This window comes from Panthera onca, chromosome D3, assembly GCF_046562875.1.
Source record: "Panthera onca isolate mPanOnc1 chromosome D3, mPanOnc1 haplotype 2, whole genome shotgun sequence".
Classification (NCBI taxonomy): Eukaryota; Metazoa; Chordata; class Mammalia; order Carnivora; family Felidae; genus Panthera; species Panthera onca.
The window spans coordinates 65995900-66018226 of NC_138350.1; the positions used below are offsets into that span (position 1 = coordinate 65995900).

Sequence of the window (22327 nt, forward strand, 5' to 3'; positions counted from 1 at the left end):
TCTAGGGCAAATAATAGGCAACAGTCACCCAGGCCTTGCAGCTCACGAGGTCCCTGCACGTCCTCGACGACACCTGAGCCGTACAATGGCCACATGATACAGGCAGGACAGATACTGTTGACATTCTCATTTACAGATGGGGAAACAGAGGCTCAGAGGGCAAGGTGGCTTCCCGGGGGACACACAGCTGCTAAATGATGCAAGAGGGGCTCAAAGCCAGGTCTCCTGCCTCTGAAGTCAGGGCTCTTTTTTAGAGCGTGCCATGGCCTCTCATTCTCTATGTCAGGGGTAGGCAAAACCTGTCCATAAGGTGCCAGGTGGTAAATATTTTAGGCTTTGCAGGCTGCCTGGTCTCTGTTGCAACTATTCCACTCCGCGGCTGTATCATGAAAGCAGCCCACACGCAATACAGGAGTCTTCCACGCCTTCCCCACGCCCCCCACCGCCACTTCCCTGCAGGGCCAGTCCAAGACCCCCGGAGGATGCCTGCAACCCTGACACGGAACGCTTTATAAACTAGGTTTTCTCCTATCCATACATACTGTGACACAGTCTGACTTCTAAAGTAGGCACAGTAAGAGTTTACCAACAGTAACCAATCGTGTTACGACCGTAATAATACGCGGTAATAACAGCGAGGTGAACGCGGTCTCCCTCTCTCAAAATTCCTTCCTGCCCTGTACTCACCCTTCTCCTGAAGATGGGGGAGGACAAGAGCTGCCTGATGACGAACGGAAGAGAACGACGCAGGCTCCAACGCATGTTACGCTACTACTCACCTTCCGACCCTGGATCAGAGCGAGGATCATCCGCTCGCTCCGGATGCGGGTTCACCTCGAGAAACTCAAACGGCGGGAAGGGAAACGCGGCAGCTACCACGCTACGTAAAAACTACGTCAGCAAAGGGGCGTGGCCTTGTGCCATAAACTTTGTGGGCAACAGACCTCGGAACTTCGTGTAACTTTCCTGTGTCATCAGCTGTTGTTCTTGTTTTAGTTCTTTACAGCCCTTAAAAAATGTAAAACGTCTTTGTTAGCTCCAGATCCTCGCAAAGCTACACCCAGTCGGCCACCGTAGTTGTCGTTGGCCACCAGCTGCCCCAGGCTGCCTTGGGCTTTCAGGCCCTCTTCTGTGTGTCTAGGCAGGAACTTCAGGTAACTCTCCGCGCTGCGGCCTGGAACAGGATCCGAGTGGCTTGGTGCTGCTGCGGGGTAATCACAGCACACTCTATTCGCCAGCGAAGCAGCTCAAAGCTCTGAAGATTGGGGAACTATTGCCCTTTTTCTGTTGGGCTGGAGGGGGTGAAAAGGAGCATGTCCTGTGCCCAGTGTGGGTAGGCAGGGCCAGCTTTCCCTGCCCATGCAATGCTGGGTGACTGGGCTGAGCTCAATGTTCCCCTGAGTGCAGTGGAGAATGGGGGGGCTCGGCTGGGGTTTCCTAAAAGTGGGGACAGATGGCAGCACCAGTTCTGCAACCTCGGGTATTGTGCCTTCAGCTCCTTGCCTGCCTGACAGTGAGCAAGGAACAGAGATGAAAAGAGAGGGGAAGGTCAAGTTGGAGGAGGGGCTAGCAAGTTCACTGTGCTTCCCGAGCAAGCGTGGGACCAACATGACCTAGTGATGGATGACAGGAATTGTTGCCCTAGCCAGTTCTGAGGTCGGCCTGTGGTTTAATCAATGCTATTAACATTCTCCCTAGAACTGATTTCTGTCTGGCCTTTTAGGGAGCTACCATTAGTTCATAGGGTGCCTTTCGACAAATTAGAAAAAGGCTTCCTTCCTCAAGACACTTTACTGCCATCTGTTGGATAACTGTCATCATAAATACACAAACCTACAACCTCTATGATGTGAAAGATGTCTCTTTACATAGTCTCAATTGTGCAGTGCACAACCTGCATGTCTGAACCCAGGAACACTACCTTTCAGGGAGTAGTTGCCTTTTGCTGAAGGTCAGTGTGAGCTCAAAGACACCAAAGTAGTTTGAGCATTGATCTGAACAACATACAAGAAGGGAAATAGACCAGAGATTAAGGTAATTACATGGTACCTCTCAGAGCCAAACAGAATCGAGTTGGGGGTACTGCACGGATGGCATTAGCAGCAGCCTAAAGACAGATGGCCCTCAAGGCCACAGCATATGGCTGTCTGTGCCCTGCTTGCCCTGCCCAGAGGATCCACAAGCCCAGCCTTGCCCCTTCTTTCCTCTGTAGCCTCCATGGCAGAGGCACAGGCCTGCTCCCTCTAAACAGGAACTGTGTCCCCTGTGGGCCAGCCGGAAGCTGCCTGTGTGGGCTTCCAGAAAAGGCAGGCACTGGCAGGCCCGAGCTGCCTCCTGCGCCTGGTGCGCCAACCACCCCCACAGCCTCGCCTGCGCTCTGTCTGGAACAGTCAGCACACAGCAGCGACAGGACACATCTGAGAGAACCACCCTGGGCGACGTGGGGGAGGCACAGCCATGAGTGGGCCGGATCCCCCAAATCTCGGCGCTGAGCTGGGCTAAGCTGGTTGTCACGTTCCCGATGACAGGAGTCAAGCAAATGCCCGGAAACTAAGCCTCCGTCCTGCTTGCCAAGGAAGGGACCATCCCACACCCAACGTGATTTGTGCCTCGCAGTAGCTCACGTGGCCCAAGCTTTTTTAGGAAGCTGGGAATCATGAATGAAGTGATCCTGAATTGCCACAGGGTGTTTCTTTCCCTAGCCTTCGCCCCCCATTCTCAGGTCGTGCATATTTAGAGTATTTAGACAGTGGCTTCATTCGCCCTGCCCTGCGGGTGAGCGGTGGGAAGGGGTGGCAGGAGGCTGGCTGCACCTGATTCCCTCCCGCCCCCCACCCGAGGCCACGGCTGCTCCCTGGCACCTATCACTTCCACTCACCCAGAGCCAGGCACTGGGGAAGTGCCAGGGGAGAACACGGAAACAAGCGAGAGACGTGAAGCAGGGCTGCCCTGGGGATGGGGGCGAGGGGAATGTTCTCCTCCAGCCAGGGAAGGCCCCCAGCTCCTCCAGCCTGCCTGCACCGGTGCTGGGAGGAGTGTCCACGGACCCAAAGGATGGGCCGCAAGGCTACCCGTGGGGAACTGCTTCTTGGCCACTGAGCAGTGAACCAGGTCCCCAGACTCAAGTCTCCCTCCCCTGTTGCTGCCCCCAGAACGTTTCCTCTTCCTTCCCTTGGGTCCAGAGGCCCGAATCGCTCACCCAGATTCGTCCGCTTCTTCAAGTAGGACTGGAACTTCTCTGCTTTCTGGAGAATACCCTCAATCTTGCTGCCCTTGTAGACACATGCACGCCTCAAGCTGGTAAGAGCCTCTGATGCTTACTGAGGACTGACTGTGGGCCGGTCACATCTGTTTCTCATGTAATCCTCAAGATGACAGACCCTATTACTACTGTGGTCACTGCTTACTGAGAAGAGAATGGAAGCAAGAGGTTAAGAAACCTCATCAAGTTCCCACAGTTAGAAAGGGTGAAGCCCGGACTCAAGAGGTCCGGGCAGGAGGGTTGACTCTCATCTGTCCTTTCGCCCACCCCACAAGGTCTAGCTGAAAGCCCACCTCCCAGGCCCAGGGTGTTCCATTCCAGAACTCCTGTGGCCTGTATCATTTATTTGGCACTTAACACGTGCTCAAGCACAGGCCATGGGGTGAACGAAGCTGAGCCTGGTTACACAAGGACATTAAAACACTGCTTAGCCGGGGTGCCTGGGTGGCTCAGTTGGTTAAGCAACTGACTTTGGCTCAGGTCATGATGTCACAGTTTGTGGGTTCGAGCCCCGCACCGGGCTCTGTGCTGACAGCTCGGAGCCTGGCGCCTGCTTTGGATTCTGTGTCTCCCTCTCTCTCTGCCCGTCCCCCACTTGTGCTCTCTCTCTCTCTCTCTCAAAAATAAATAAAATGTAAAAAACAAAAACAAAAAAACATTGGTCAGTCATTAACAGTTGCTCCCAGGTGGTAATCAAGAAAAAATACTCCGTCCTTTGTTTTACCCCCAAATCATAGACAGCTAGCACATCTTTTTGGGAAGCTGTGACGTAAGCCTGATGTGATCAGGTATTGAAAGAGTATGGAGTAGGTAGGCTTTTTCTCCTTTTATCTCACTGCGCTCAGCCCCTCTTATCCAGTTCACTGCCAAGCCCCGCAGAGCTATTTCCACACACCCCTCAGTCACTCGTCTCCCTTGGCTCCCCCTCATGTGGCTCTACAGCAGACCCTCCCCTTCAACCTGCACACCCCAGCAATCTCATCCATTTCTTCCCTTTCCAACCCAGATTCCACTCTGCTGCAGGAGCTTATCGTCCTCCAATGCACTTCTCATAAGCTGCTGGAGGAACCAGAATACCACACAGCCTTCCTGGAGGGCAGGTGAGTGCTGCCTGTCAAAAGGCTTAACATTCTGCAAATCCCGGAGCTAGCAATTCAGTCCCTGTGCCTAACAATTCATTTATATGAGGAAATACTTGTGTTCACAGATGACCTGTAAAGATGTCTATCACAGCATCGTTAATGACAAAAAATTGAGAACAACCTAAAAATATCCAGAATGGGGGATTGTTGGGGTGAATTATGATATTCACCCATGTGGCCATTTAAAATAATGGTTTAGGAGATTATTCAATGTTTTAGTATTCAGTGAAAAAACCTAGTTACAAAGTCAACTGTGATACAACACTACTTTCCGTCAGTATGTAGTGTTTAATGCATTCATGCGTAAAAAAGCACGGGAAGGAGATTCACCAAAATGTTAACAGCAGTGTCTCCGAGGCTCTCCTACACAGGGATTAAGTTCAAGGTTCTGGGTTTACTCTTGGGCCCTTCACTTGTATGCACATTACTTAACCACTCTGTGCCTCAGTTTGCTTTACCCATAAAATGAGTATAATAATAATAATAATAATAATAATAATAATAATAATATATCTGTCATGGTATTGTGAAGATGAGATAGACAGATAGATAGTGATTACAATGATATCTGACATTGAGTGAATGCCCAATAAATTTTAGCTATTATCATTTTGGGGTAATGGGATTATGGAAGATTTTATTCTTATTCGAATTCTTGCTTATTTGTACTTTTAATAATTTATACAACAGCCATTTTTCTTTTCCCTGCAATTGAAAACTAAAGATTGAAGTCACCTAAACTTCAATTGAATATTCAATTTGAATAACTCATGCCCTGTATGGTCTGGAAGGAGCTGTTGAGAACTGCCAGCTTGAGGAAAACCCATGCACATAATGGACATCCTTACACCCTCAAGCTGGCTTTGGTACCAGAAACCTTTGAGCTTGCTGGTCTGGGCAGCTAGGAGGCTAGGGGGAGGGTTGAGGACTGGATGAAGGAAGAGGAAAAACAAAGGCAGGGGCCACCTGATAGACATTCAGCTCCAGGTAGGTGGGAACCCCTTCTCTGACACCCCTGCACCACCCTGGCCGAAGCTTGGGGCTCAGGGGAAGGGTCCGGCAGGAAAACATTGGTGGCTGGAATGGACACCCACAGCTGGATCAGGCCCAAGGCAATGTCTGTATCATAACATGTACACAAAATGCAGCTCTGAGAAAGTACTCTCCATAAATGGGGTGGGGGGGGAGTGTTATTATAAACACCTATTTGAAAACCTCCCTCTGTTGAAAGCCTAGCAAACTCCATCTCAACTATGAAGTCTCAATTGGGCATCACTTACTCTATGAAGCCTTACTGATTCCTCCTTCCTCTATGCTTCTAGTGATACAGGTCAATCCCTAATAAGAACATTCTATCTTTTTGCACTCACTATTTCCTGGCTTGACCCTCTCCCCTCTAGTTGCTAAGTTTCTAGAGAGAAAGGTCTGTACATATTTATCCTGAGCAAAGGATCTGGTACATAGAAGATTCCCAAATAGTGCCCATTGAATCACTGAATGACATCGGAGGAGCACAAGGTGGCATCAGGGGCCCAGGGCACTAGCTCTGCCCACACTGTGTCACCAAGAGCAGGTGGCTTAACTTTCCAAGGCTTCTGTGTTCTGCAAAATGGAGGAAGAGCAGATAAGGTCCCTTCTGGTCCTGAAATTCTCTGATACTCGTCACTGGGGCCTCATTGGAAACAGTTCTCTTCTTCCCACTCTTTCCGGAGATGATTTTCTGCAATGTTAGGTGGGAGCAGATGGGGTGGGCGGGGAGCTGCTGGGAAGTTCAGAGGAGGAGAGTGATGCAGGACTGGCCCAGCTCCCCCCACCCCAAAGCCCTCTCGCTCTGAGTCCAGCTCTGAGTCCATGGGCCCAGGACCCCCTCCCTAGAGGTCAAAGGAACAGCAACTCCCAACTGGCATCCACAGCAAATCTAGCTCAGAGGGCTTTGGATAACGTTTGAGCTGAGTTGAGGGGACACATCGGGGAGAAGGAAAAGTGTTTGGAAAAGAGGCACTCCCTGCGGGCTTTAACTGAAATCAAGGTCATCAGCCTGTTTCCAGTTGTCTAGATGAGCCTGCTGCCTTTTAGAGGCGATCCCGGCACTGAGTGGCTCCAAAGTCCTATCTGATTCTGAAAGGCCAGAATCTTGAGTCTATGCATCTCAGAGTCAGAATAAGCCTGGATGTAGGGGAAGAAGAAGGTAAAGCATCAGGATCATAACCACCACCACAATACTCGTTTACTGAGCGCTTACTCTATGTCCAGCACTACAGTCAGTCTTTATGTACATTTCCCCAATTAATCAGCCCAACCACTTTATGAGTGGGAATTAATGTTATCCCCACTTTACAGATGAAGAAATAGAGGCACAGAACTTAAGACATCTGCTCATGCTTACCCAACCAGTAGAGTGGCAGGGCCAGGTTTTGACCACAGAGAAGGGGAGTCCAGGGACTAAGCCCACAGTGGGGAGACAGACACTATGCAGAAGAATAGTAAGTATTGGGGTGGGAGTGGAATGAGGAAGAAGTGTCCGCAGCAGAAGGGAGGTCACCAAAAGCCAATTTCCCCTGCCCCATGGAGGAGGGCTAGCCCCAGACCCGTCCTTCTCTCTTTGGATATGACACTCTACTAATCCTAAAAAGACCCCCAGAGGCCACCTAATGCACCCATTCTATAGAGGAAGAAACTGAGGATGGGAGCGAAACTGAGATCTGCCTCGGGTCTCATCGCTACTGGTGGCAAAGCGAGAACTAGAACTCAGGGTATATAGTCTCATGTGCATTCTGAGCCAGAGAGCTATATTTTTTAAAATCAATGATTTAATTGCTCTGTGGTGTCATCCTGTAGAATGTGGAAATAAGTCAGGGCTGCCGGCTTGTGTGATAGAGCCCTCATGATAGGTGCTTTCTGCATCAATCACCCAGGCTGCTTTCATGCTGCATCTGCTTTGGCACCAGGCAGTTCTCAGGCAGGCCCATCATAATCCACCGCAGGTCAGCGAAATGTGCACATGCCCCTAAAATGTTAATCATGAGCCCTTTCTCGTCCAATCACTTCTTCAAATGCACCGTGGGCACCATGCCCAGCATGGTCTTGCCAAGACTGGGTGCACATCTGGAGCTGTGTGATAATGACTGTGTAGCACAGTGTGGGCTCTAACAAAATTATAACCCAGTTGCCTGACAAAATCACTGGGAGTGGAAACAGTGATTATGCTGGACAAACACAGTCCCATTTCTACCTGTTCTAGCTGGCCTATGGGCAGCTTTCAGCCTCAACATTAGCTGTCCTATTTGCTATAGCAAAAGAGAAGGAGGAGGAAGAGGAGGAGAAGGAGGAGAAGGAGAAGGAAAGGAAGAAGAAGGGGGAGGAGAAAAAGAAGGAAGATGGGGAGGAGGAAAAAAGGAAGGAAGGAAGGAAGGAAGGAAGGAAGGAAGAAAGGGAGGGAGGAGAGGAGGAGGAGAGGAATGGAGGAAGGTGGGGAGGGAGGGAGGAATAGAGAAAGAAAGGAAGAAAGGAAGAAAGAAAAAGCTCCAGACTTGGAATCTGGAAGAAAAGGGGGAATTCGCCACTCCCCAACCTGCACGCTCCAGGCCCGCCTCCCCAGTGGTTGCAACTTCTCATGGACCCCCTTCCCTTCAACGGCCAGCCCCTCGGTCTCTCTGGGACACAGCACAACATTGGCTGCAGCCATGTTTATTATTAACCCACCAAAGAAGATAAATGCTCCTAGGGAACAGGCTCCACTGAGAATGGGGAGTGACAGGACCCACTTCAGACAGGGCCCTTCTGAATTCAGGGCCTCCTCCGCTGTCTGCGAGGCCTGGGTCTGCAACATCGATGAGCTGTTGTGCCTGGGTTCTGACAGCCCTGGGGTGTGAACAGCCCCCAGGCCAGCTGGAACTCAGCTCTTGGCTTCAGAGGCCTGTCGCATTGCCAAGTTGGCAGAACTTTCCCGAAGCAATGTGGTGTGGGCTCAGTACTAATTTCAGCCACGTGATCATCTCAGTGCTTTTTAAGGTGGGCGGGTTTGTGGGTTGGTGCTGGGATGAGAACAATTACTTGTCCAGGAAGCAGGAAATGACATCATATTGGCAGTGAGAAGGCCAGGCAGGGTCTGTCTTAAACAGGTCTGGCCCTCTTCAGTCCCAGAGATGTGTCCTGAGCCTCTCTGGGGCCAGAAGGATGGGCAGCCCTGTGCTCTCAGCCTGTGCAACTCTGTAGCACAGTCACCAGTTGCACCTGGGTGCCGTGCCCATGAATGTCAAACCAGAAGTAACAACATCAAGGTTCATCAAGGGAGTGAGTTCGGGGAGTGGGAGACCCGAAGCCAGGTAACAGAGACAAGGAGGCATTTAGCTAGCAGAATACCAGAGAAAGCCAGTGCTATAAAGGACCTCGGAGAACGTCTAGCCCAGCCTTCTGGTCAGATGAGGAAGCAGCCCAGAGAGGACAAGTAACCTGCCTAAGGCACACAGTTACCAAAGGGCAAGACTAGAATCCTGTTATCTGCCACCCACTCCGTGGTAGAGCTTTTTTCACCCATCTCTGCTGCTGGCCTTCATAAGTGATTGTGTCTACACACACACACACACACACACATACACACACACACTCACACACACATACACACTCACACACATGTCTGTTTTTTACTAATCTTCACTCAAGTCCCTTAGTGCCAGTGACCAAGTTGGCAGGTACAAGAGAAATAAATCACCAGGTGGGTAGACCCCAGTGTTATGCCCAGAGAAACCTGAGCTTGGCTGGAGAGCCCAGATAGACACATAGTCAGCAGTTAGCACCCAAAGAGGCCAACAGCAGTCCCTGAGATACGGAGTGTCTCAGCCATTTAGCCATCTCAAAATCCCTGGGGGCTACAACCACCCCATCAGCCATGGTGGCTCCTTCTGGCTACGAACTGGCCGGATCATGCCTACATCTCAAGGAGCAGGCTGAAAAGCTCCTCCTCTCTGCCCTGAGATTCCTTACACATCCTTGATGCAGTTGGGTTGGGGGAACCCCCTGAAAATCCACTTCAGTGGATGGCACAGACTTCAATTTCTCCAGAGTTTGGAGGAGGAACACCCGAGGTGAGGGAGCAGCCAGTGCTTTCCAGAGAGGCTGGGGCTTCCCCCGCAGTGGGGTTTGGGTAGCACAGAGAAGACTGAAGTATAGGATAAAAGAGAGCAGGTGGGGGGAGGGGGACCAGGAAGGCACTGGTTCTGACATTTCCTGACCCTGAGGTATGTTTTAGTAGGAGATCCACAGTTTTCTCTCTAACCAACTTGACACAGAAGCGTGGGAGCAAGGATACCCCTTCCAGGCAGCAGGCAGGCAGGATTCTGGGGCTCTGGGGAGAGCAGTCCTCCTGGGTCCTTGTGGGGCTTGATGGGACAGGGCCCAAACCCCAGAAACTTCTGTCAGCAGTCTGGCTTCTCTCCACAATCTGGGAGCAGGTGGGGAGAGAATGTCTCATTCTCAGACCTGTTTCCTATGGGTCCCTTGAAACTTCCTCATGGTTTATTAGTGCTGGAGAGAACAGCTTTCAGAGACACCGCCTGCCAGACACTGGAGCCAACACGATCTGAGCAAACACGTTGACAAATGGGAACTGGGACTAAGAATGGGACTAAGGAACACAGGGAGAGGTGGGAAGTGCTCTATGCATGCTCACCTTGACCTTTGTTGCAGGTATACAATGGGGAAAATAATAGACCTTACCTCCTAGGAGTGCTGTGGATTTGTACAGTGTATACATATGAAGACACAAGACTACAGAAGTATTTTGTCCAAAGGTCACATAGCTAGAAGGTAGCGTTTGGGGATTTGAACCTAGGGCTCTTATGACTTGAGGCATGGAGCTGTGGACCATGTGATACTTTCCACTCCCCTTGAGGGTAGCTCGTACTATGATGGTCTGTGTCCTCACTGGACTGCAAGCAACTGGAAGGCAAGGGTGATATCCTTACCCCAGACTCAGCATTTCAGAGCAGCTTGGGGAGCAGAAGGGCATGACCAATGACAGCTGCTAATGGTGATGCTTCACTTCGAGGCCTGGGAGACTGTGCTGAGATTCTGGCCAGGGGCTGCCCTCAGTGTATAGCTGTCAATGCAGCTACCCTGCCCCTCTGGGTTCTGGGTTGTCAAGAGGGGCAGCCATTCTAGATGGAAATCCTCTCGGAAGAGAGTCAGGCATGCATGGCAATGGGGGGATGCCAAGAGGCAGATGGCAGGAGGGAAAATTCACTACAATTCTGGAGTGGTTCGAGAGCCAAGACTGTGTTCCCAGGGATAGTTGATGCAGACATGCTGAAAAAACGGCTGCCAACCCTCCCCAGACCCGAGAAGGTACCAGGACCCCTGACACCCACTCTAAGAGGGAGATGACCATAGAGATGGCTGCTAGCTCCCTAGTAGTGTGAATGTATGTCTGAGACTATTAATCAGGAGGTGTGGTGTCTCCTGGACCTTCCCACTAAGATGTGGAGGGGAGCCAGCCAAGAATGGGATACCCGCTCCTGCTGACTCATGTGGGAATGAGTCAGGACAATCCAGGATGTTTCTCCAGAAGCCTTGAAGTCCTGGGCAAGAACTGAGGACTTGGGGTGGAGACAGCATTTTCATCTTTTCTTTTGGGGGGAATAAGAGCCCTTTGGCCTCAAAGTCAATGTGATATATTGTCACTGTGAAAAACGGTTAATGAAAATGTAGGATGGATGAAAAGAAGCAGGACATCAAGGGAGCCTGAATATCCAAACAATCTTAAAAGAAAAGAACAAAGTTGGAAGTCTTACACATCCTGATTTCCAAACTCCGTCCAAAGCTACAGTAATCAAAACAGTGCAGTAGACTTCAGGACAGATATTTGGGTCAATGAACAGAATAAAGAACCCAGAAATAAGCCCTTGTGAATATGGCCAAATGATATTTGACAAGAGTGTGAAACCATTCAGTGGGGGAAGGGACAGTCTTTACAACAAATGATGCTAGGAAAATTGGTTCTCCATGTGCAAAAAAATGAAATTGGACTCTTATTTTATAATGTCCACAAAAATTAACTCAAAATGGATCAATGACCTAAATGTAAGATGTAGAAGTATAACACTCTTAGAAGAAAACATGGGGCAAAATCTTCATGATATTGGGTTTGGTGATGATTTCTTGGATATGACACCAAAAGCACAGGCAACAACAGAAAAAATAATAAATTGGACTTCATAAAAATTAAAAGCTATTGTGCACCAACAAAACTCTTTCAACAGAGTGAAAAGGCAACCCATGGAATGGGAGAAAATAATTGTAAATCAATCACCTCTGATAAATGATTAATACCCCCAAATATATTTTGGATAGACCCATACAACTCAACAATAAAAACAGACGACTCAACTTTAAAATGGGCAAAGGACTTGAATGGACATTTCTCCAAAGAAAATGTACAAATGACCCATAAGCACAAGAAGAGATGTTCAGCATCACTAACTGTGGTTATTATTTTAAAAACCCAGAAGATAACAAGTATTGGTGAGTATGTAGAGAAGTTGGAACCCTTGTCCACTGTTACTGGGAAAGCAAAATGATGTCGCTGCTGTAGGAAACAGTATGGCTATTCCTCAAAAAAGTTAAACACAGAATTACTACCTGATCCAATAACTCCACTGCTGGGCCTGTACCCAAAAGAAATTAAAGCAGGAACTTCAACAGCTATTTGTATACAATGTTCATAGCAGTGTTATTTACAATAGCCAAAAGCTGGAAAAAACCCAAATGTCCATCGACAGATGGCTGGATAAATAAAATAGGGGCTGTGCATATAATGGAATATCATCTAGCCCTGTAAAGAGATGAAATTCCCACACATGCTGTAACATGAATGGAGCTTGAAGACATTACGCTAAAGTAAAATAAGCCGGTCACAAAAGAACAAATATTGTATGATTCTACTTATATGAGATTCCTAAGTAGTCAAATTCATAGAGACAGAAGAAAGAACAGAGGTTGCCCAAGGCTGGAAGAAATGGGAAAGGGGAGCTATTTTATGGGCACAGAGTGTTAGTTTGGGAAGATGAGCAAGTTCTGGAGATGGATGGTGGTGATGGATACCCAATAATTAATTTATTTAATGCCACTGAATAATGCACTTAAATATGGTTAAGATGGTGAATTTTATCTATGTCTTACTGCAATAATAATAATTTTTTAGAAGAAGTAGGATAATGGAGTCAGGGAGACCTAGGCACTCTTGTTCTGAGGAGTCCACTCCCCCTGCCACCACCCCCCCGCCCGCCACCTGCCAATCCGGAACACAGGGTTCTTGCCTAGGAGGTACATTCCTGGGGATCACTGACAAACCAGAGCTACTCAGGGATGCAGGCTGGACATAAGCCACAAGAGGAGAGGCCAAGGAACCTGGGGATGCAGTCCTGAGAGGAGGGCAGCCTTTCTTCACATGGCTGAAAGGCAGACATGAAAACATCCAGGGTGTTTGTTAGCAGAGGACTGCAATGGACAAGCAGAAGTCCCAGGGAGAGTGTATGGGGTTTAATTGCAGGAAGAGCTTTCTGAAAACCAGTGCCCCTTAGCACTGGGATGGCTGAGCTGGGTGGTTGGGAACCATCCACCGTCAAGAAAGGCTGGATTCAAACCAAGGCTGGAGAAGCAACTGATGTGGACGCTGTGGAAAGGATCCCTGTGACAGTCGACTGGTCCTACTAACCCCCATGAGCCCTAGCTGTGATCCTTCAAGCCCTGATCTCTTAGGGGCCAGGTTGGTTGCCCTTGGTCTTGGAGACACAGGAAGCCCATTCCAAGAATTAGGAGCCTCGCATTCTAGTCCCAGCTCTATCAGTGGTTGGCTGGTTGGTATTAGATGAATCACCACCTCTCTGAGCCCTCAGTTCAGTCCTCTGTGCAATTAACACCTGCCTGCCATCCTTCACATTGCCTCCCCCAGAAGTGCTAGGGATGAAGTGAAGCCAAGGACTCTTGAAGAGGACAGCCCAGATACCCTACCAGCCCTTCTCCCCTCCTCCCCACTTCTACTTTCCCTTCCTCACAGCTCAGGGCTGGTAGTGTTTCCCAGGGTGCAGTTTGCACACCACAGGTGGCACACAGGATGCTAATGGTGATACAGGAGGGTTATCTAACGTTATGTATTTGTTTTCACATGTGCTGATATTTACAGGAATTGATAACAGTTTTTTGTGATAGTGATATCTGCTTTCTTTTAAAAATAAATTTACAAGTAAATATATAAGTTGCCAAAAGTGAGTTAAAGAAGAATAAGTAAACAAAGAAAATTGCTTACTTGAATAAGGCAAGACTCTTGAAGATGGAATGTGAGCAGCTGGGGTTCGGGAGCGTCCAGTGGTTGAGGGGATACCACAGCCTGTCTCCCTGGTCCCCAGCAACAGATCCCCCCAGGCTTGGCAGTCAGATACAAAGGAAACCGAAAGGTGAAGGGTTTGGGTTGGCTCTGCTACCTGGTTTTCTTAAGGTGCCAGGTGTAGCGATTTTACCAACCAATTGAGAACAATTGAGAAATTGAACTTGGGCTCTAGGATCTTCCACCCACACAACTTCATTCCACAGTAACTGAGTTAGTCATCATCCCCTTCCTTCTTTTGGAACCTCCTGTCCCTGATTTTTCTCATGGCTACCTTTACCCCATGGGCTCCATGAAGGAAAAGGGTGGCCCTGACCAGGCGTTCACCCCGACGTACTAGGAATATGCGGGGCATTTTCCCATGTTTAAAGAGAACCCAGAGAAGGAAAAGTCATCCCCGTGGCAAACGTCAGGCACTGCGTCATGCAGGAAGGGTAATGTTCTTGCCAGGGCAGCAGTCCTAAAGCTACACAGCTCGCCAGCAACCACAGGTGCCGTGTCTCTAACTAAGCATGATATATGAGATCCCCTATAGAGGAACCATCTAGAAACCTGATCAAGGTCCAGTCCCTCTGCCCCTGCCATTTTCTACTGATCACCTTGGCCAAAAGGTCAGTCGGTCAGCCTAGAACACCTACCCTCCTTGAAGAGCAGGAAAAAAAGAAGGTTCCAGCTATTTATCAGACAGAGCTTCAGGAGATGGTCCTGGAGGTGGGGAGAGAGGAGCAAAGCTACCCAGCTAATGACTCACTAAGGATGAAATATGCACTAAAAAGTCCCCTTCTTAAGCCCCCATCCCACGACTTAAAGTATTTTCATCTGTCAAACTGCATGGATGAAGAAATAATTATCTTCCCCATTTTGACCATTAGAGGCTCCCCTGCAGCAACCAAATATCAAGTGGGTATAATTCCAGGTGAAAAGCAAAGAGAGTTTACCTTTTGTTTACCAACGCAGTCCTCTGAATATTCGAAGATCCCCTTTTTCATTCCTTCTTTCAGAATCCAGCCTGGAATTACTAAAAATCCAGTGCCTCCAGCTCATAAAAGGGCAGGAGGCCCAGGCAGTCTGATTCAGGGACAAGGTCTTTCCTTTAAGAGGCAAGAACACTACCCTGGATGATTCTTGTGGAAAGCTGGGGAACCATGGGGTCACATGAATTCTTTCTTAATGGTGATTCTCAGAAGCTCTTCTAACAGGGGAACCCTAGATTTTCATGTGACCAAAGCAAACAGTAGCATGAAGAACTAAATAGTGGGAAAAGGCCAAAAAAAAAGGGGAGCCTGGGAGAATAGACAGGAAGATAGCCAGCTTGACAACTTGCTAAGGATTTTTCCTAGTAAAGAGACTGGATCAAGAAGTAAAGATACGTAAAGTTTTGAGGAAAATCTATGAAATTCACCCCAGTTGAAAAGACAGGCATAGGGTATGGGCAGATAATTCACACACACACACACACACACACACACACACACACACACACACACAACACCAATGACCAATAAACACAATAAACACATGAAAAATATCCAGCCTGACCAATAACCAAAGAGAGAACATTGTAAAACCCCCTTTCCTAGCCAATTAGAAAATTAAACAATACTAAGAATTGAGGGTGAGGAGAGTGGGTGCTTTTGCATAGCTGGTGGGGTTGTGCACTGATGTACCCTTTCTACGGCATTTTGGAAATGCCCATTAAAAGCTTTAATCATGTGCATTCTATTTGACCTGGAAATTCTATTTAGGAATTTATCCTAAGGAAAGAATCGTTTGTCTGTGCAAAGATTTGGGTGTATTATTTATATCAACAATAAAATTTTAGAGGGGGACACGATGTCAATGTCCAACATAAGGGATTCAGTGAATGGATGATGGTGCCCCTCTATACAAGGACACTTCACAGCCACTGCAAGCAGGGGTGTTGAGCCATATTTAATGGCATCGAAACAAACATGCTCTAAAACAGGATGTGGTACCAGCCCATTCTCTCAAACTATGCATAGAAGAGACTAGAAATGGGGGCACAAACATGTCACCAGTGATGTTTCTCCAGATGATGGAATTACAGGTATTCTTTTTTTTTTTTAATGTTTGCATGTTTCTGTTTTCTAAATTTTCTACAATGGTCAAATTTGGCTTTTGTCATAAGAGAAAGATTAATAGCAACTCTTTTTTTTTTTTTTTTAAAGAAACAGTGAAGTTGCAAGGAATTATGGTGGGGGCCACAGAGGAACAAGGCAAGTTGAAGATCAGCTGGAAGGTAGGAAATCAGAGGTAGACAGAGAAAGGCGAGCTGAAGCCCAGTGGACACAGAATATGCTTATTTCTGCCCAGCTGGGCTGCAAGAGAGGACGGAACCTGGAGACCACAGGGCACACGCTGGAAGGCAGAATCTAAGAAGTGCGTCCGCCTTCTGTTACTCTGCTGAGCGACCCCGGCAAAGTCACATGGCTATCAAATGCCTTCACCTCCAAAAGTCTATGACACTCTGCAAGCAAGGTGCTATGATGGTGGTGCCCACGTGTTATGTCTCCGTTTTTGGAAAGGCAACTATGTCCAATAATGAGGTGAGGTCAGAACTTTAGGGGACAGAGTGTGATTAAAACAGGCCACGGGATACGGTGTGTGTTTTTACATGATTTGTTCCCCCGCCTCCTGTTGAGCTAAAATGCCTGAACTTAAGGCCTTTGGCCAGAGATGCACTTGAAATTAGTCGTTTCCCTCCTCATAGAATCAGGAGGAGGTAGGGACAGCTTGATGGAGCCCCTGTAGCTGTGAGTTCTGATTCCCATCTGCCCTGCCCTGGCCGTAGCTCACCTTCCTCTGGGCATCAGAAGAAGGGCAAAGAGATAGGAAGACGGAGGCAGCTGCCTTTGAACTCAGAGAGGACTCTAGGTAGATACCCATCAACAAGAGGTGTTGAAAACACAGGATATGCCCAGGGCTGCTCCCACCCCTCCATCATGCCTCCTGGTTCGTTTGCATTTCCCATTTCCTTGAGTCCCCAGAGCACATAAGCTTGCTCTTGGGGAGGTCATGTGGAAAAGATGGGGCTTCAGCTGGGTCCCAGCCGACTGGAAGACCCTGGAGGAGTGGCAAAGGGGACACGGGACTGCCCAGAGCAAGACAGGGATGGGGGCCAGCCCAGGCAGGGAGGGACGGCAGGAAGGCCCGCCTCGGCACTGACCTCGGGGCATGTCCATGGGGTTGAAGCTGGCTAGCAGGTCACGGCACCACTGGCGGTCACCTTCCACCTTGCTCAGCCAGTTGTTGCAGTTGAAGTAGTAGCGGAGGTGAGGCCGCTTCATGTCGGTCACGATCACACGATCCAGGTACCAGCTGGCATTCAGGCCGGTGTTGTCATGCTCGATCCTGGGGCAGAGGCAGACACCTACATGTCATTGGCAGCAAGAGATGACACCCTTCCACACTGGCATACCCAAATGTTCACTCCAAAGAGAGGTTCCCTCATTTTGTCGCGGTCGCTTTCCCCCTCGAGCCTCAGTTTCCTCATCTGCAAAATAAGAATACCTTGCAAGGTAGATGTGCCTATTAATGAGTGTTAACGTTGTGACATCACCTGCAAGGTAATATTGCCTTCCACGGAAAGTCCAGGATTGCCCAGGCTTGCAGCGGGACCATCTTGAGCTTCACTTCTCTCCCTGATCCCCAGACCCCCAGAGACCCCCAGACACTCCCCCTTAGTCTCTCCACCCAGAGGATACCCTGTAGCCATCTACACTGATGTTGCCTCACAGAAATATCACATGAGCTGCGTGTGCGAGCCATGTACATAGGTTTAGATTTTCTAGATATCTAGAAGCAAAAAAAAAAAAAAAAAAAAAAAAAAAAAAAAACAGGTGAAGTTCATTTTAATAATACATTCTATTTCATCCATTTATCGTTTCAACATGCAACCGTGTGACAATTTATCAGTGCAATATTTTATATTCTCATACTAAGTTTTCAAAAATCCGTTGTGCTCATATACGTACGGTGCATCTCAATTTGGAGTAGCCACATTTCAAGCACTCAGGAGCCACATGTGGCCAGGGGCTACTGGATTGGGCAGCATAGATCCACACTCTTCAAAATCTGGTCCCCCAAATTTCCTGCACTTCTGATTGTGCCCCTTATCCTTGGCAATCCCAGTTTTTTCTCTGAGGTCAGTTTCTCCCCCAGACCTTGACCCCTGCATGACCTCACTTTATGCCAAACATCACCTCCCTGTGCACTGCAGTGGGGCCTTATCTTTGCAGGCCCTCATGGGACAGACACAGATCACAGCACACAGCCCCGATGGACCGATGACCCATGACGTGCCCGAGGATGTGTGCCTCTGTCTGGCACAGAGCCCAGCACCTAGTGGGACCTCAGCATAGCAGTTGCCTTTCCCCACAGCAAAACCCTCTTCCCGACCCTCCCCTTCCCTGTTTGTCACACCCTTCCCTCACACACCAGTGTCGGGGCCCTCATTTGTCCCTTTTTTCCAAGAAAGACAGTGCATGGTCCTATACTTTCTAGTGGGAGGAAGACAACTTAGGACTGAGGCAGCCAGGCCCTAGCCTGGATGCAATCAGACCCCAGATGATGACATTCTGACAAATGGGCATGAACTTGAATGGGTGTGGGTCGTAGGGAGGGAGGAAGGAGGGGGGAAAGGAGGGCTATTGAAGACTCTTCCTTGGCAACCAGGCTGATAGAATTATCCTTCCCAGCACACTCACACAGACGCCCCCAGAGAGAGGCAAGCTCTGTGTCATAAGGCACCCTGCAATGTGACCCAGCATCTCTAATACTTGCTGAGTGCCAGTTACCGTCTGAGCACTAACTTGTTGAGTCCTCCCTAACTCTAGGTGGTAGGAATCGTTATTACAAATGAGGAAACTGGGGCTTGGAGAGGAAACGCCCGAAGTTCCACAGCTAGCAAATGGAAAGGCAGAAGTTTGAACCAAGGCAATCTGGACTCAGAATCCACTCTTAACCACTATGCTAGTGCCTCTTAGAGCATATTTCCCAAGTTTGTGAGAAATTGTCTTAAGTAGTCTCAACACAGAGAAGTGAATCTCTAATGGGCAAGTTTAGGGAGCCATGACTCAGCATGGGTGGGAAAGATCTGGGCCTTCAGTCACCCCTCAAATGACACCAGGGAGCAATTGACATCCAGAAAGTGTCAGTAGTGACATCAGTTCCCAATCTACTGGTTTTCATCTCACTTCCTTCCTGGTCAGGGGCCAGATTCTGACCTGATTTTGTAGATGAGGCCCACGTTGTTGGTTCTCACCCGGAAGACGTCGACATTGGCTTTCTCAAAGGCAGATTCACTCCTACAACGAACACGTGCACACTTAGTAATCTGCACTTGGCTCACAAGCCTGGGAGGAGAGCCAAGGGCTGGCATCCCCCTTCTTCCTCCACCATCCCAGTCCTGGGAAGTGCTATGAGTAACCACTCCCATTCTGAGACTCCTTTCTGACAGAGGGCAAGGTCGGTTACTACTCGTTCCTTGCTTTCACACTCAAGTTCTCCTGTGATGTTTGCCACGCATCACTAAGGCAGGTATGGTGGGCAACAATTAGCCCCATTTTACAAACAAAGTAAACTGCCGATTGATTGCAGATCTAGGATCAGAACCTGGATCCCCAAAGTCATGACCCAATGCCCTCTGGCTGCTCTGCGTTGGGACAGCGGAGGAGGAAGGAGGCCATAGTGAACGCCATGGTGCTCTTGGGTCTGCAGGTTCCTGGGCCTCTCCTCACCTGCCTTGCTCTTGCTGGGGGGAGTGGCAATGGCAGCCCCAAGCGGATGCGGAGCTTGGGTGGTGGCCCATGGTCCTGCCATTCCAACAAGAAAGGAAACGCTCAACCAAAAAACCAGCAACCAGAGAGGCAGGCAGTGAGGGAATGCGTATCTGGCATCACAAAGACCGTGTGAACAGAAGCAAGTACACCTGAGATGTTCCTCGACGAGCTGCCCGGGTGGGTCCAGACTCTGGAGCATCCTAGGTTGCATCAGCTTAGACACAGGAGGGCTGGAGCAGCCTCACCCGGAGTCCTCCGGGAGCAGAAACCTGAATCTCGCACGGACATCTGCTGTGTCCTCTGTGTGGGCTCAGACCCGGCCATCCAGTTCCACTCACAGCTCTTCCTGCCCACACAGCGACGCCCTCACAGGCCGGAGAGCCGTCGACCTCCCCCGGGGCTTCCAGCCAGGGCTCCCGTCACCAGCACCAGCCCACGGGAAAGAAAAGTGTGGAAGACAAACACATATAATAACTAGGCCATCACTGTGCTTCCAAATAAAGACAGAGGGGAAGAGCCTTCCCTCTAAGGCAACAAGGCTCAGACTTGGTAACAGAAGGCCTAGAAGTTCTGCACACTCCAAAGCTGTGGTTCTCTGCAAACAGACCCACTTTAGCAAATAGTCTGTCCCGAGAAGTTTCCTTCAGGTGGGCATGTCGTGAGACATGAGGCCTAAGGTCCTCCAAAAGCAGGGCAGATCTCATACAATTAAGTGGAAAGTGTACACTGAGGGGTGCCTGGGTGGCTCAGTCGGTTAAGCATCCGATTTTGGCTCAGGTCATGATCTCACGACTTGTGGGTTTGAGCCCCGCATCGGGCTCTGTGCTGAGAGCTTGGAGCCTGGAGCCTGCTTCGGATTCTATGTCTCCCTCTCTCTCTGCCCCTCCCCTGCTCGCACTCTGTATCTCTCTTCCTCAAAATAAACATTAAAAAAAATTTTTTTAATGTACCCTGAGGCAGCCTTGTTGGGGGGAAAGAGGCCCCCAAGTTGTGGTCTGGGCACCGAGGGGGAGGAGGAGAAAGTGATGGAAACTTCTGGCTTTTTGCTCGAGTGAAAGGTCCCCTTCTCCGGGGTTGCTGCACATACCTGTGAGAATCTTATCTCCAAAAGTGATGAACAACAACCCCATGTTGTGCTGCAGGGTAAGAGCAGATGTGCAACGACGTGGAAAACACAGGAACGTCAAATCTAAGCACCATCAGGCTTGTGTGGGTGGGATATAAGGAAGTGAACAAGAGGTATTTTCAACCTATGAGACCAGGAAATAAATGTGTAGAATAGACAAGGGTCTCTACACCAGATAAATACCCTAAGAAATAGCCACCCTGGGAGGCTGTGAGGTAGAATATTACGCAGCCACCAAAAACTCCCATTATAATGTTAATGGAACAGGACCAGGTTTATGATATGGGCTTAAAAGAAAAAGCAGTTGCAAAAGAAAATGTAGGAACACCACGGGAGGCCAGCTGCTTTTAAAAACAATGAAGAAGAAGGATTTATACAAAACATCATGTCTCGATGGTAAGAGTATTATGAAGTGTTGCTTATGTTTTCTGGTCCGTGTATGTATTTTCTAAGCTTGCCGAAGGGAGTACATCTAGATCTGTGATTATGCACACGGCGACAGGTCCTGTCTCCACAGCCCCCCATGCCCCGAGGCCAGCAGCTGCCTGGGCTGAATCCTTGGGGGATGAGTTCGAGGCTTGTCAGGCTTCATCTGCTGAGCTGCCTGGAATTTGGAAAACAGCGAGTGCCCATGAGCAGGGGAAGAGGAGGGTGATTTGGAAGGAGAGCAGCTGGCGTCCTGGGGGGGCCTCTGACCACAGCTCCTTCTGGAGAAGCACTGACAGCTCCCTGTGCCCTGCACAAAGGCCCTGAGCCCAGGGCCAGGGAGAATGTGGATGCGTGCGTTCCAGCGTGTTTGTTAAATAGTTGACCGCCATGCTTCACTGTCTCACGGAAAACAATTTGTGAAAAGCAAAGCGGAAGGAGGGGGACCAGGAGAGAAAGAACTACCAGTGGGGGCAGAGGGTCTCAGGACCACACCCGAGTGTTCCAGGGCATCACACAATGTGGAGTGATTGTCCGCAGTGTCAACATCTTCCGGCAGACGAGAGGAAGGCCTTGTGAGGGCCTGTCCTCAGAGGAACGAAAAGAAGGACTGTGGAGACAGGCCTACCCGGACTCTCTTCTTGCAGGGAGCGGCCAGGATAATCCCAAACAAACCCCCAACTGCAGCCCACCGGGGTCAGATGCCCGAATCCCCACGTCTGGGAAGTCAGAATGCAATGCCGGTGGGTTTCAGAAACTGGAGGTGAGGTGGAAATACCAAAGCATGGAGGGTCCCCTGTCAAAGGAAACATTAGAAATGCAGACCGCTCGTTTCTTTGTGGAGACTGTGGCTTCACCGGGGGTCCTGGCCACTCAGCAAATGAAGCGTAATGCAGTACCCAGCCCCCTCCCTGTCCGTACCTGCCCGTTCAGCGGGGACCCATACCCAGGAGAGGCTTCACAGGCTGCACAGGGCATTTTAGCCGCCAGCCTGGCAGGGCCAGCAGGCTAAAATGCCAGGCGTTCTCTGACACTCAGCTGGCGAATTCTCAACAGGAGATCCGTGTTCCAGAAGATGCATGAGATCCCATCCTTTTGCCATATTCTGAACATGTGACCCAGTCAGTGCTGGGAGTGGTCCTGGGTCACCGGGAAGGGCGCCCAGCATATGGGGGCCTTCCTGTGGGACCC

General features: G+C 49.4%; 1 protein-coding gene and 1 long non-coding RNA gene across 2 annotated transcripts in view; one reads left to right on the forward strand and one right to left on the reverse strand.

Moving 5' to 3' along the window:
• Nucleotides 1-22327, reverse strand: part of LOXHD1 (lipoxygenase homology PLAT domains 1) — a 162619-nt gene that overhangs the window by 130960 nt on the left and 9332 nt on the right. Inside the window, exons 3-4 of the mRNA XM_060613756.3 lie at nt 19030-19110; nt 16971-17155 (exon numbers count right to left, since the gene is read on the reverse strand). Of these exons, the coding sequence (XP_060469739.3) occupies nt 16971-17155; nt 19030-19110 (266 nt within the window). The remainder of the gene's footprint in view (nt 1-16970; nt 17156-19029; nt 19111-22327) is intronic.
• LOC132665965 (uncharacterized) lies at nt 3389-16400 on the forward strand. Its single transcript, XR_009604377.3, has 2 exons — nt 3389-4362; nt 15973-16400. It is a non-coding gene; the product is annotated as an uncharacterized LOC132665965 (long non-coding RNA).